The sequence below is a fragment of the Osmerus mordax genome, chromosome 6 (genome assembly GCF_038355195.1).
Source record: "Osmerus mordax isolate fOsmMor3 chromosome 6, fOsmMor3.pri, whole genome shotgun sequence".
NCBI lineage: Eukaryota > Metazoa > Chordata > Actinopteri > Osmeriformes > Osmeridae > Osmerus > Osmerus mordax.
Genome location: NC_090055.1, coordinates 4,009,123 through 4,024,744, shown reverse-complemented (window position 1 = coordinate 4,024,744; position 15,622 = coordinate 4,009,123). Strand labels below are relative to the sequence as shown.

At 43.2% G+C, this 15,622-nt stretch overlaps 2 protein-coding genes across 3 annotated transcripts; both read right to left on the bottom strand.

Annotated features, from left to right (window-relative positions):
* Window positions 1-935: 935 nt before the first annotated feature.
* Window positions 936-7,446, bottom strand: dync1i1b (dynein cytoplasmic 1 intermediate chain 1b). The gene is made up of 17 exons (XM_067237377.1): window positions 7,230-7,446; window positions 6,300-6,413; window positions 6,073-6,187; window positions 5,511-5,601; window positions 4,960-5,019; window positions 4,450-4,565; window positions 4,279-4,362; window positions 3,971-4,133; window positions 3,790-3,889; window positions 3,525-3,650; window positions 3,092-3,238; window positions 2,814-2,927; window positions 2,597-2,730; window positions 2,330-2,474; window positions 2,020-2,160; window positions 1,513-1,638; window positions 936-1,399 (listed from the first exon to the last, which is right to left on the bottom strand). The coding sequence occupies exons 2-17, from the start codon at window positions 6,405-6,407 to the stop codon at window positions 1,292-1,294; spliced, it is 1,878 nt and encodes a 625-aa protein (XP_067093478.1). The 5' UTR covers window positions 6,408-6,413; window positions 7,230-7,446; the 3' UTR covers window positions 936-1,291.
* Window positions 7,447-8,403: 957 nt separating this feature from the next.
* On the bottom strand, window positions 8,404-15,318 carry LOC136944622 (protein tyrosine phosphatase type IVA 3). Of its 2 annotated transcripts, none has more exons than XM_067238458.1 (6): window positions 15,244-15,318; window positions 10,697-11,344; window positions 10,479-10,571; window positions 10,113-10,243; window positions 9,846-9,920; window positions 8,404-9,559 (listed from the first exon to the last, which is right to left on the bottom strand). In XM_067238458.1, the coding sequence occupies exons 2-6, from the start codon at window positions 10,799-10,801 to the stop codon at window positions 9,442-9,444; spliced, it is 522 nt and encodes a 173-aa protein (XP_067094559.1). In that variant the 5' UTR covers window positions 10,802-11,344; window positions 15,244-15,318; the 3' UTR covers window positions 8,404-9,441. The 2 variants fall into 2 exon arrangements, with proteins under 2 accessions (XP_067094559.1, XP_067094558.1); XM_067238457.1 differs by lacking the exon at window positions 15,244-15,318 and adding an exon at window positions 12,192-12,331.
* Window positions 15,319-15,622: the final 304 nt, after the last annotated feature.

Here is a 15,622-nt window from a genome sequence, read left to right as displayed (position 1 = left end):
GTGAGCGTAACTAAACTGTCGCAAACTAGGTCGTTCCTTGACTTGTTCCGACGTTGTTAATTTGAAGATTAGTCCGACAAAAAGTCTACCGAATAGCATAGCATGTAGTGCTACAGCATTGAAAGCTATTAGCAAGAGAAGTCAACGGTAATCCACAAGCTTTGCTCTGGAGTGCAAACAATACGGCAGAGCTTGTGTCCTTTTCTCGACCGTGCATTGCACAGCAACCAGGGGAACGGAATTACACAAAACAAATAAAAAATGCGTTAAAGTGACTAAAACTATATCATCATCCGGCTTGAATTGCACACTGAGAAGTTTTCTTCCGCCATTCCGTTTCCTTCCGTCTGACTGGCGCTTGTCTTTAGAATGACCTTTAGTTACCGACACTAATATTGACGTAATTGTCATGGTAACAGAACTCCGCGTGTTTTAAAACCACATTATGCCGCACTGTCCTACAACTAGCCATCATGACATGGGTCTAATTCTCAGTCCCATCGTTACCAACACTGTATTCACTAGCAAAATGTGGTAACACCAGTGGTGCGTAAGACCAGTGGGTCTGTTTATCTTCATTTTGAGAAACAAGAACTGGCATAGGCCTATACAGGATTATTTTATTTTATCAGATTTTTTAAATACGTATGATTTAAACTATTAATATAAAGATACTTATTTTCCAATCAACACAGCACATGCACAACACACACAGCGACACAAAAATACATAGGTTAGTGGAAATGTTTCATTCCAAACGCAAAATAAACCATAAAGAAGACTTACAAAGCAATTGCAAAGACGCAATAGTTCACAAAATATTTTCAATTAAATATGATATTTTACATGACAATGATTGATAATATTCTTCAAAATAGTATGTATTTTTTTTATTTTATTTTTTATTAAAGGAATTAGTCAATAGACCTCCATTTTCTAATTGACATTTGAATTAAACACTTTCTTATACAGAATATGTCATACAGATTATAGCTCATTGCAATCTATCATGTTGAGATTAATAATTAAAATGATAATTTTTCAAAAGTTAAGCACAAATAAAATATATTAGCGTTCTTGCTGGTCAACTGTTTTCTTTTAAGCCTGAGCATGAAACTGGATCACAGTGATTCATTAACCCACCAAAGTGAGAATTCACTTCAGACCAGGCATTGTTAGAATACTGAACACATCCTTCTTGGCTGACAAAATCAGTGCCGTTCCATGATATGATTGGGCAATGTGAGTGTCTGTCTTGATGGTGCCTGATGCCCCGACTGGTAAAGAGGTATCAGCCGGCCAGCTCCGTGCCCCCCTCCCCCTCGCCATCACCATGGGAGCGTAGCTCCTCAAGTGTCCGGGCGAAGCGGCTCCAATCATCAGCATGGGGCACCGCCAGCTGTGAGACATACAAACATGTTAGCAGTATGTCAGGAGGTCAGTAACAGGATCTCCTTTTTTGGTTCTCAGGTAGACGCCCACCAGCTCCATTACTGATGTTCAACATCTCACCTCTCCAACATCGTAAATCCCAACGCCGCCCTCAGAGTCACCCACGGCAACCTCTTTGCCTCCCGACGACCACCTGACCTGGTTTAAAGCGCACGGCCCCTCCATCGTCACGCTGGCGCACGGAACCTAAAAACACATCTCATCATGAGTCATTGCTAGCCTACATACCGTACGGTAGTTACACAGATAAACATCAGCATCCCCCCCCCCAAAAACAAAGGCATGGGGTTTTCTGTTCACAGCCAACAGGTCAGGTTTAACTGTTATGATGTAGTGTTAGCGATGGGAGTCAGCTGGCTGAGCGAGTTAGAGAATCGGGCTAGTAATCAGAAGGTCGCCGGTTTGATTCCTGGCCGTGCCAAATTACGTTGTGTCCCTGGGCAAGGCACTTCACCCTACTTGCCTCGGGGGAATGTCCCTGTACTTACTGTAAGTCGCTCTGGATAAGAGTGTCTGCTAAATGACTAAATGTAAATGATGTGAGCCACAGAACGAGCTGTGACTCACCTCTGTATCGTTGTTGAGGTTCCACAGGTCCAGGCGACCCCTCCCATCTACGGACGCAAACACTGCTGGATGGACCGGAGACCACATGACATCATACACGTAATCTGCGTTGTCCTCAAACGAGTACAGTGGCTTGTTGTGCTAGACAGGAAAAACCGACAGAAATAAGCAGGCAGGCATTAGGCAGAAGAACACAAGAAAAGAGGTGGTCGATATTGTTACAGTTGATAATTCAGGCGAAAGACTTCCGAGGGCAGCAAGTCGACGAAGTAGGAGCATAACACCGTAGCATCAGTTGGTTAGGCGTTACCTTTGTGCTCCACAGTTTTACCGTCCAATCAAACGAGGAGGTAATAAAGAGGTGTGAGAAGTCAACTCCTCCCACAGCATTGTGGCAGCTGATGCCTGTAACTGGACCCTGATGCCCCTCGAACATCTCTGCTATGCCTGCCTTACTGAAGGAGAAACGCACACACAAACAATCTCAGCCCTTCCAGTCTTCCCACTGAAGATGTGACTTATATTACTACTCTGAGTGTATTGGACTAGACCGGCGTGTCCACCTGGTGTGACTGACCTGCCGTGACGGGAGGCAGAATAGACCAGCCCCTCCTCACTTCCCACCACAAAATTGTTCACGTCTCCAGTTGGAAAGGCCATCCCTGTGACGGCTACAGACCTAGACTTGTTGTACATCAGCTCTATACTCTCCTGTTCAATAGAGGACACACACAGAGTTAGCATCAACAGTCCAATTAAATGTGTAATAGGACAGAGACCGACACAAGACTGACCTGAGGCTGAGAGAGCATGTCCAGACTCCAGGAACACATCTTTCCGTCCGTTGACACGGTGATCAGGTTGTTGGCGTTCTGAGTTCCCACCACATTGACACAGTACACAGGGTGCTATGGAAAGCATATGGCATCAGAGCTATGCCATTGTTCTTGACTTTTGTTTATGTCGTTCAGGATTGTATGTTTCTGCCAGCATAGTATCCTATTCGTATTGGTCATAGATCAATCAATTTACTATACCCATAATTTCATGGAAGAGAGAATGAAGTGCTTACTGTGTGAGCTGCGGAGGACAATGGGCTCCTCTGAACAGGGGTGCGTCTATGGCTGCGGTTGTCCCACAACACAATCTGACCTGAGTATGTCCCTCCCACAATCAGGTTGGGATGGAACTGGGCAAAACCCACCGACATCACTGAAGACTGGAGGAGGGAGGACAAGGTGTCATTAATTAATCAGAAGGTTGCCTGTTCGATTCCCGGCCAGAAAAATTACGTTGTGTCCTTGGGCAAGGCACTTCACCCTACTTGCCTCGGGGGAATGTCCCTGTATTTACTGTAAGTCTCTCTGGATAAGAGTGTCTGCTAAATGACTAAATGTAAATGTATGTGAATAAAAACAAGTAGTTTGTTAACCAACACAACAAGAAGAAGGCACATAGAAAGTACGGGGGGAGAATTGGACAGAGAGATGGACATCATTTCCTACCTGACAGTGGAATATGAATTCTGGAGTCATCTTTTTGAACTTCATGTTCCAAACCAGAGCCACACCATCAGGTTCCTGAGGAGCATCCTCATTGCTGTTGTAGGAGGCCACCAGCAGTTCAGGGTGCTGTACACACACACACACACACACACACACACACACACACACACACACACACACACACACACACAGGTAACTGAGCAATGGACTTGAGGAAGTTAATAACTATGAGAGAATGGTTACAATGACACAGATTGTATGGTACCTGTGGAGACCAGTCGAGGCCGGTGACGACTCTATGTTTTGACCAGTGTTCATCGTAGAATTGTCGATTAAAAGAGAGATTCAACCCACCCTGCATATCCCTAAAATTGGAGGGGGAAAAAATCAGCCATGTTCTTTAGTCAAGTCGTAATTATGTTGTTCATTTGGAAGGATATTCTCACCCATCCTTGTCTTGTAGGTCTCTGCCGCTATAATCAAACAAGATGTCTGCCTCCTCAGCCAGTGCCCTTTCCACCACACGTACGGACCAATCAAAGAATACCCGGAAGTCCTCAGAGTGAAGCATTTGTTGGCTCTCCTCTTCTGTCAGCTCTCTTGGTGCATCTGAAACACGAACAAACACATGTTTTTCCTAGAACTCTTTCTGAAAAGAAGTCTAGACTTTTAACTTAGCCAAGGCTTTACTATTTTAGGTTTAAGGTGTTGTTTGACAGACTGGAGAAGGGTTGGGGATATTGGTCCTTCTCACCTTCCTTCTTCTCCACTGACTCCTCCTTCTCCTCTGGTTGGCTCATTTGAGGTTCTGGAACCTCCTCCTCTTCTTCTTCTTCCTCTAAGGGCAGAAACAACAGACAAATCCTGAGTATCATCAGTGTCTAGATTCTGTATCCATCTGTATTAAGCATATGATTATTTTTACCGTCTTTGGGATTGGGGGCTATGGGTGTTTGGGTCTCTTTAGTGTAGCTCACCACCTCTTTGGGGAGGAAGTCAACCTGGATAATCTTTGATGGCCCAAGTCTACACATCCTGCGCCTTATGAGAAGAAGAGAAAAAACAGAATCATAGAAAGCTTTGGACTCGGCCCTGTAAATCCAGAGATGGCAAAAGTACATACTCGTGTTTAAAAGTTGAAGTACTGACTATACTTTTTCACTCAAGCCACTACTACCATTTAGTAGTAGCCATTTCACTAGCCATTACTACTACCTGTTTTAGTTTCATGCTCATGCCACCAAATACAGATAAAAACCAGAGTAACGAGCCTGGTTTGAAAATGTTTAGAAGTATAAAGTACAGATATTTGTGTAAAAAAAAAGTAACCAGAAAAATCTACTTAAGTACAGTAATGAAGTATTTGTACTTTGTTACTTTTCATCTTTGTGTAAGTCCCTGCTGACACAGGGACATTGAAAGGAGAGAGACTTACCCCAGGTCTGAGTCTGCTAGAAGCTGCAGTGTAGAGGGATCAGAGTCCCACTGCAGAGCCCTAGACATGGTAGCAGGGAGCACCAAAAACACATCTCATTAAACCACACTCAGGATACTGAAGATGCACGATGTCATGCTAGACATTGGGTACACAAACACAAACACACACAAAAAAACCTCACTCCACATCACTGGCTTAAGCCTGATACAACTATGCATGTCACGTAACGAGACCCAACATGGATTACACTGATGTGACTCCAGGCCACTAAAGTAAGCATCACAGAACTATTGGTCTTGATGATATGATGCATTCTCCACAGCAGTACTACACAGACTGGTCCTTACCGATATCTGGCGTTCCATTTACAGATGTAAAAAACAAAAGAGGATAACCATAAGACATGTGTTGCTACCAGGGTGGAAGGATGAGGTTGAAAGAGGTGAGACAGAGTTGAGGATATAGAAGAGGATTAGGGAAAGGAGAAGGTGGGCATGAGGAGAGGACGTGAGGAGAAATGAGGATGGGTGAGAGTTTAAGTTCCTTACCGGCCCCCTGTCCCTCCATCCACAGACTCCAGGCTGCCCGCTTCACTACAGGTGCTGACTGATAGCGAAGAGGGAGACAGAGGGGTTGGGACTAAATAATGAAAATAACAGGTATCCCAGGTGAGTGGCTGCAGGGGCTGCACTGGTGGCCAGCATTATCATAACCACACCCAGTCACAGCCAATCCCACAGGAATCAAATCAACAGGATGGTTAAAAGCAAAGACAAAATAAATTCAAGAGAAAAAGGGAGAGATTTGTCATGTGTCTTACCTATGGTTGCCCACTTCAAAGAATGTATATCGATTTCTATGTGAAATTGAATGTAACCACTTGCTTATATTTCTTAATTTTACATCCACTTCTTAGGTGTGTGTTATGGAATGTTCCTACATGGGACACATACATCTAGATGCTTGGATTTAATGTAATTTCATTGTACTGTGTGGATTCAAGAACGTCCAACATCCGTGGCTCCCCACCAAACTCGGAAGAAAAAATAACCTTGCACGAGAGATTGCGCTCACTAAAATGTTAACCATGTACTTATCTAAGGTCTGTACCTAGGGGAGGTTCAGGAGAAATGCCAATACTCTGCAGAAGTGCCTCTGTCTCTCTGCGTTTGCGATCCAAGTCAGAATCCTCAGAGACAGCCTCTTGCTGCTGTTGTGTATCAGACTGAGCACAGGGGGAAAGGGGTAGACAGTAAGAGGAAGAGATGGGAGCAAAGCAAACAGTAAGCAAAATGTCACTAGGGATAACACCAAGGCAAATCGAAAGTGGGTCTTACGTCTTTCTTTTTCTTTTCCTCTTCCTTTCTCTTCTTTTCTTCTCTTATTTGAGCTAAGCGTTGTTTCTTACGCTCCAGCTCAGCCTTTAGGTCGCTTTTGTCTGACATCTTTGCCTATTGGTTGGAAACAAAACCACCGTCCTGCTCTTTTACAATTGACTTATTGTTTATGTTCCTATGAATGAGTTTGACCCTGACTTGAGCCATCTCTACTGTAACCAATTAATTGACATACATTATGGGGAAAAAACAACAGCTATCATACTAATTCTACTTCTCTAGCACCAAATTGTTAATTGAAAGATTAGCGAGAACAGTAGACACGAGCCTTTTATGTCTACGAGAACTAATGTGGCTTGAGGTTCCATGGTTGTCGAGTATTGGCATCTGAGCTGCAGAAGCCTGCAAGCCCTGGGTCTTTAGAGAAACTTAAGTGTAAACACAATATTTCAAAACTGAAGGCCTATCATGTCATTACAAAAACAATGGACGCTAGGCAAATGTATAAACATACAAATGCGTTTATATTCATCATTCGTTGGCAAACAAATAATTAAATGGGTGGGGCTGTGGATGTGCAACAAAACTGAAAATTAAAATAAACACAGAAAATGACAAAACAAAATCGAGGGAAAATACTTTATTACTCAACACAATTCGGACAATGGAGAAATCTGGGACCGTGTGGATGATTTCGCAAGCTAGTTAGCTAATAAAATGAAATCAATTCAACAAACACACAAAGATGAAAAATAATAGCAATATGGAAAATGAGATGTCACGGGCAACAATGTACTGTTTAGCCTACTGATGTCAAATCAATAAGCTTTTTTCAAATCGCCGCTCACAAATTAGTGAATGCGAATGATGATGCTACACAATGAATTGCTAGCTAGTCACAATCATGCACTGCAAATAGATGCGCCATACCGTGCCTTGATTTGCGTCTGTAACGGTTTCTTTGCTGCTCCTGCAACAATTTAACGTTATAGCAAGAAATCTAACTGCGGTGCACACATAAATAGGTCATTTATGATGTTCAATAGATCCGAGGACAGAGAGAATATTAACGAAAATATACAATGAGGTCTTTCTTTCTCCAGTTAGCTTAGGTGAAGCCAAGCCAAAGCCACCCCAGACATTCTCTGGCTACCTTCTACCTTATTTCCGGTTAATTTCATCGAAACTTTTCAAAATAAAGGATGTGAGACAAAATGTACTTATTATTTGACTGTCAAAAGTAAACTTTCTTCTCCCTTCAAAATATATATATATAAAGTATTATTTAAAATACGTGTAATGTGTGGGGGCTAACGTTCTTTTTTTTTCTTTCTCTGTCTCTAAAATGTTTATATTATTTATTTAGGACGCAACTAATTTGTAAAACAAAAAGAAAGTTATAAAAACCGTAACCGTCTTCTTTTGATGTGGACCACACTGGAGGAAGGCATTCTAATCACATGATGCACCTTCAACGGTGGCCAGACATTGAGCAAGCATACATGGGTGGTACACTAGGAGGAAACCCTATGGCCTTTGTTTAAGTCTTGACTGAACATTCCACAAGTTCAGGTTCCAGGGAAACACTAACCGCTGGGTGCTTCTTCCTGTACCAACATTTTGTGTACCTGGATATGATTACAACCTAGGGCTGATTAACTTCATTATATTTCCTCAAAACATGTTTTATTGACCCAACTGTCTACAAACATTTTCCTTGAGTCCATGACATCTAGTCAAATGGTACATTTTGTTTTATGGTTTTCTTGCAACAAGTGTGTCTAAATGTACTTTTTAGCTCAACATTTCCCACTCGCTTAATTTTAAACATGCTCAGGTAGTTAATTTGCAGCTGTTTTGTAGCACAGCCAGAAAGATATAGGACACACACACTATACCTAACACACTATAAGATGTCTGGACATGCTTTTGAGGGCTATCAAGATACATGTTACTACTCTCAGATTAATACAGAAGTTGCCACCATTATCTCAGAGGTGACTTTCTTCACGTTGATCGATCAATAACACGGTACATCTTTTCATGATCTTGTTCCGCATGTATAACTCAATAGGCATTTCACTGAATGACTTCCACAAAACAGTGATACATATTCCTTACTCTTTATTACATGTACTTCATTCACCGTGAACAATCAGAAGTGGGTACTTTCAAGGCAGAGGAATGGAACAGCATTGCCATGACATGCTCCGTTCCAGGTTTCACCTGAAGCCATTCAGAAGTATGGCAGTCCTTCAAACTGCAACCAGACCTCAGACCTGCTTCTGAAGACCTCACAACCAAACTAATCTGTGCCATATTGTCTTCTAAAAATAGTGTTACCTAAACACACATGCACACACTCAAGACGCACACACTGACTGACACGCACACACACAAAGAAACAAAACACAGTAAGCAGCTAGTGGTGCAGTTCTAATCCCAGAGTATTTCATACAAAATAATTACTATAAAAAGTAAGCCAACTCACCCACCACAAAACCTTGCCCCACATTTAACCTCTACAATCTCCAAACAAGGAGGAGAGGCAGATTTGACATAATGCATTATGAAACATACAAAAACACATAAAAAAGAGCAAGGTGGCTTTCCTCTGTAATGGCGAGTTAACAAAGACATCAAACTGTACATGTTTTCAGAAACGGATAAAAAGACTGACAGCAACATCAAAGTGTGTTTCATGATTTCATTCATAATAGTGGCTGTCAGGGGTGTGGTGTCCTGAGTGTCCTGTAGGGGGCGATGCCCGACAAAGAGGCACAAGAGCTGGCCTGGCACACAGATCACTCTGTTGCTGGTAGATAATTGGTGTAGTGCGTCTGAGCGTGTCTGTTTGTGTGTGTGCCCAGTCCCAGGTCATGATTTTCCTCTTAGCCAGATTAGCCAGGCTGTAGATGAGTGAGTCTCTGGCAGCCCTGAGAGAGTGTATGTAGGCGCACGTGTGTGTGTGTGTGTGTGGTGTGTGTAAGAGAAGGGAGGAGGGACAGGAGATCCAACTGAAAAAGGAGGTTGACAGAATCCTGGATGAAGGTGGTAGGAGGAAACAGGGGGGTGACTTAAAAAGAAAGAGAGAGAGGACTGTGTCCGGTCCAAAACGGTTCCCCAGACACAGTTTTGTGAGTCACATGGTGCAGCACTTGTTCTTGTGGTTGTGAGGTTCTTTGAAGCGTAACCGCTGTTTGGGTCGGTATTTCTCCAGGTAGGTCAGCTGCTTGCTGTTGATGGCTCCTCTGCGCTTCCTGGAACATAGACAGGAACAGTAGTTGAGACTCTCTCTCTTACATTTCTTTGGTGTGGTTCTAGTCATGAACTAAAACGAGTATTTTAAATTGATTTATAAAAATAAATTAATAAATACACAAATAAAGACTTTTCATGACTATTAGACCAGCACTAGGATTAAGCGCTCCTGCCATGTCTCTGTAGAAGGTGTCATAATGGATTTGGGATTAGAAAATTATATATTTCCACTCCCTTGTAAAGTACATCATTGCTGTTTGAAGTTGTTTTGATTCGATGACTCACTGTCTGATGAACTGAATGGCATCCTCATACTTCATGCCACTCTCAATCAGTGCCAGTGCCACAAGTACAGGAGCCCTGAAGGACACAGAGGTAAGCCAAAGTTTATGATACTGCATCTCCCAAACTGATCAACCAATGATAGCTCTCATATCCAGCATTGGCAAATAACAACAGGAAATGTCATTGGCTGTGTTTGGAGTTCTGAGAGTGTATGTGGCCTGGCATGTTTTGCGTTCAGCCTGGGTTAGTGTGGATGTATGGTCTCACCGTCCCAGTCCAGCCACACAGTGGACAGCCACGCAGCATCCTGGGTCTTCAAAGAACTTGTTCTTCAGCAGGCTCAACCAATCATCCACAATCTTGGTGGGGGGGGGTGCACCATCATCAAAGGGCCAGTCCTGGACCAAGATCGAATGTCATGAAACACACATATTTGGAATGTTTTTGAAACACATAAATTCACAGACTACTGTCTATCTGTGCTGTTTTGTGCACACCACCGGGACTTCCAGAAACTGGGAAGTCAAAAGACTCTCGAACAGATGTGTGTGTGTGTACATATTTATGTCCCTGGGAGGGTACTGCTCAAGACACTATACCAGGGAAGACCAGAAGTTGGTGCTAATGACTCACCATGACTGTGATGCCATCATTCTCCAGGGGAGTTTTGTCGTAAGTGACCTCACACACTCTGACGACCGTAGTCGCACCATACTTCTTCAGGTCCTGGATAGACAAATGGCGGCACAACTGTGTAACACAACCAGTGCCAATATGGAACAACTGGACTACAGAAGAACAGTATACGTCTATTGTCATGAAGATATGGGACTGGATGTCTGTGATCTCACCTCGATGAAGGTGCCTAGGGTGGAGTTGGTAGGGTTGTGTGTGATGAGGAAGCGCATGTTCTTGTGGCTGAGTTCCACTGGCGCTGGGCGATTCATGTTAGCCATACTGTAGTGGCCGCTGCTAAGACAGAAAAAACCCTTGTTCTCCTTCTCTCAAAGGCAGCAGAGGCCACAGTCCACCAGTTCAGTGTCTGGGTAGCTGTTAGCCAGTGGGCTGTGACCAGTCTTAGCCTCGGCTCAAAGCTGCAGGGGCTAACCAAGTGTCAGGGCCCCTAGTGTCCCACTGGTCCCTCAGAGACACTGTAGGGTCCAGTAGGATTTTATGGTTCTGGTCCTCCAGGGCAGGGGAGCAATAGAAGACACTTGTCGGTCTGGCGGTAGCTTACTCTGCCCTTTGACCCCTGACTCGCTACCCCATCTGGTGAGCTGGTCTGGAAGTCAGGTACAATCGTGGCAAGGGGTGTTCTGGGTGTAGGTGCAGGGGAGTCCTGATTGCAGGGTGGGGGGTCCTTTGGGGATTCAGGGGTGGGAGATGCTAGGCATCCTCCCCATGGGCACAGGGGCTCAGACTCTGGGATGTTGGGCGTGGCAGTAGTCTCCGCTCCCCTGCAAGAACTCCATCAACCACCAACCAATCACAGGGCTGCTCTACATACAGGAGGACAGAGGAAAAAGGTGTTAGCTGCCGGAGTATCCTGTTCCACATCTTTTTCACACACTCTTACAAACTGACATAGATCATGTGTCTACTAATTTACAAAGTCTATGGTCACAATTTCAGAGAATGCAAGAATAAACAATACTTGGTTTACACTCACACTAGAGGTTTGGTTTGTCACACTAGAAGCTTATGAAATCTGTAACAATAATAAAGGAACCTTGTACTACTGTAGCATTCTGCTACTTATAGTCATGTTCACAGTTGGACTTTTAGAAAATAGTTTCTAAAAAGTAGCAACAGTCTTATCAACTCAAAATGCATAACCTTCATAGTTCACACACCAATGTCTACATCTCTAAACATGATGTCTCTATAACCAGGTAGCCTATCTTCAGACTTGCTGGAAGCCAAAGCCCATGTCTTTCATAATATGTCTTGCATATCTTATGCATATGCATGTCTTGCCCATGTCTTGCATAATAACATGGCATAATAACATGGCTGGGACAAAAGAAATGAAACAGGATTCCAGAACACTTGAAGATTTGGACAAACCAGCATTTGCCTTTACTCTCCTTCTCTCTCAGACGCACACACACACTACAGAATCACAAGAAAGCCCTAAGTAATCTGGCTAATCTTTACTGTCTCTCCCTCCTCCCCTGTCAGGCTGTTCTACTTAGCCCTCCCCACCTACTTTGCTGTTAGCGTAATCCAGTAGACCTTTTCCACTCCTACCTTCCTAATATCCCGATTCACTACCACCCTCTCCTCTCTCCACAGTTTATTCTACTATTTACTCTCCTACCCTTAAATTACCCCCCTCTCCCTTACCTTAGTGTAAGTCTGTTTTCCTCTAGGGACAAAGCGTGTGTCTGTGGTGATAAGCACGTCCCATGGGCAGTTCCCACCGCTGACTCCAGTGACTGAATCTGCTCTGAGCCAGTTGAGTCTGCCCTGGCTTGCCATATGACACTGACAGCACTCAACTGCTAATGTCACAAACAAATGCACACTTAATGCTCTTAGGAGGGCGAGAGCAAGGCCCTGCCCCTCAGCCTTTTCCCCCTGCCGGGCCCTCCCCTTGCCAGGCCCACCATAAAAATAGAACGTCCAGTCAGTCAACCTAGAAGGTTCACTAAGCTGCCTCATATAGCAGCAGGCCTGCATAAATCCCCTCACTCTGTATTGCGGACCTATAGTTATAGTACATGTTTGGCTAACCCTACATATCTGTAACCCCTTCCTGTAGAGCCTGAGAGCTGGCATTTCTATGCATGTCACCTTCTCAGATATGGTAACTGGCCTGTGTACATAAGTTAACACCCAACTGCTTTCCAGACACGGAGACCATGCTAGCCTAGTTAACATGGCTTGGATATGTGATAAGTTATTTTAGAAAAGAGTATAAAACTCTTTGAGCCAGCAAGCCGATAACTCTTGGCACGAGAGTAAATAGTGATTGCTAAAATAACCTTCTCAGAAAAGCTGCAAACCAAGCCTGTGTGGTAATGTATGCAGTGGTCCTTGCTTATTAGTGCCCGATAAAGAATGTGATGACATGTTTGTTGTGACCATCATACTGAAATAGAAGAGATTCAGAAAGATTAGAGTTACATTTAGATTACTAAGAATGGCCAAGAAATGTCAAGATACTGAAATACTTTTGTAATGAGATTGAAAACCATAAAAAGGTTGGTAAACAACCTTTTAAAACCTTTACATACATATTCTCTAAAATCTAAGACCCAGCCCTTCTCTGCCTGCCAATGACTAGCAAGCAGACTGACTGCTAGCTGAGATATAATTGCTCTCCTATTCACAATGGCTCAGTGCTGGCTAAAGTTTGCTTGCCTTTGCTGGCTAACCTAATCTCACGACCAGTCATCAAATAAACAAGTCCTCATCCCTCTCTACTCCACTTTTCTGGCCAGGACTTAACACTTCTCGGTCTAATCCTTTTACACAAGGCTGCAGTGAAAGGTTCCACAGAGCAAATGTCTTTACCTCTAATCACAAGCAGGTCATGGTTGTTGTTGTCTTTATAGCAGATAACTAAATGAGGTCCTCACTCACCTGGGAGGTGGCCAGTAGAGATCCCTACTCTATCTCAACAGCATGTCTCCTATACTTGAGGGCCAGACTTAGGCTTTGAGTGTGTGTTTACAAGACCAGTGTGTTTTAGGTCTTGGGACTGGTAACCCATGTGAGGTTCCCCCTGGTATTGAGAGTGCATGTGTGTGTGTTGCATGTTTGGCACCAGTCTACAGGTGCTTTCCCAGGTGAGGTCTGCTGCTGACAGACCCAGGAGAGGAGAGGTGTACTGGACAAGTAGCATTGTTTGATTCTTCAGTTCAGTGCTCTTCTCTCCGCCACCTGCTCTCGAAATAGACCAGCAGCAGCTGCTAGCCCATAAATATAGCTTGGCCTCAGACTAGGAGAGCCAGGGACTCCACATTCCTCCGAGAGCTAGGCACTTGTTATGAAACCTGAGCACGTGCCAGTCCTCAAAGTTACAGTCACACAGGCAGCACATGATGAGACATACATGAGCAGCATCATGAGTTTCCATGAATGGGCAGCCAGTGGCACATAGGCAATTGTTAGAATTGCATTGCCATAGTTCAACCAATCAGGAAATCTTAACTGCTTTTAAGTGCTGTCGAATGTGTAAAATTGGTTTTATTTTATTATGACTGTTTAATAGCATGTTGTTTTGTGGTTGATACACACTGACCTGGATATAAGGTAGCCCTGTCTACAACTGTATTCCCAACAGCATGGTATTTTCACCACAAGGACATCCCCTTGCTTCCCAAGGGTCTATTCGGACTCATAAGAGTTTCAAGAACAGACCATGGTTGTGTGAGTCTGACTACTGCCATGAGCTTCCAGGATTGCACAACTTAGAAGGTCAAACCAGATGAACATAAACAGGAAAAGGGGCATGGGACACCCAATACCCAAGACCACATTAATTACAAAACATCTCAACCAAGTTCTAGTCTATGAGGCCCACCGCATTCAATGGACGCAATATTTCAGCCAATATTTATTAATCTATACGGAAGGCATGACAACCTGACCCCTAACCGTACCGCAATCCCAACAGAAACAGACTAGCCAGCTACTACTTTATTGACACTTTGATTCCTTCACTCCCCGTGCCTCTACTTTTACACCTTTATCTTCGTAATGAAACAATCGAATACGTTGCTAGAACCACAATTTGCCTTGTGACAATTGGAGCATTACCAGTGGCGTAGACGAGTTCGTTATTTATAATAGATGGAATAACGTCGATGATTAAGAACGATTCCCCACAAGCATTAACGTTACTTGCTGAAAGTCGGATAGCTAGTGATAGGAAACTATTTTATTGTCATGATAACTATCATATGTTAGGTTGGGTGTCCAGAATTCATGTGATAAACAAACACACGGTACTCGCAAATTCGTATAAGTATACATTTCCATGCATTCTACAAACAGTATATGCTTTTGTGAGATGACGTTGGTGGCAAGGCAGGTTAAAATATGTTTCAATTTAGCTAGGCTACTTCAATTAACTAGCACTAGCTATTACCGACTAGCTACTTAACCCATAATACCTAGCTAGCTAGCCACTATCCTATCCTAGCCACTAAACATATCGGCAGTAAGGTTAAATTGATCACTAAATAGTGAATATAGTAATCTAGTAGTGCAAGCCAGCTACACGCACAATGCAGACCTAAACTAGAATGCATTTAAGATAAAACTTTAAGGATAAATCTCTGAATAATTACTTAGTTTGCTAGCTAGATAAATAGCTAACGCGCTAGCGCGTTTAATACTGCGCGAGCCTTTAAACGGCACGAGCTAACGAAGCATTCTAAAGACTTACCCTCTCCAAGATAGAATATTTGAGTCTATGTCACCATCGGTTCCTCTATATTTTTCTATTAATTACTCAATTTTGCATTGTTTACACTGTCATAAATCAGTCGAATTCTGTCCATGTGCATCGAGAACGACAACAATGACGTTTCATCTCCATCACCGTCTCCATGGAAACCAAACGTCACAAATAATCTCTGAATCACTGCGCACACATGGACCTTCTTTTGTGGTTCCTTTCTAGTGCTATTAGTAGTAGAGTAAAATGTAAAAAGCGACCAAACGAAATGGTCTTATACAAAGCAAAGTTAAGCATACATTACATTTCATAATATTTCAAAAAGTACTCCACCTACTGGTAAAGTATAAAAAGGTAATGACGTTAA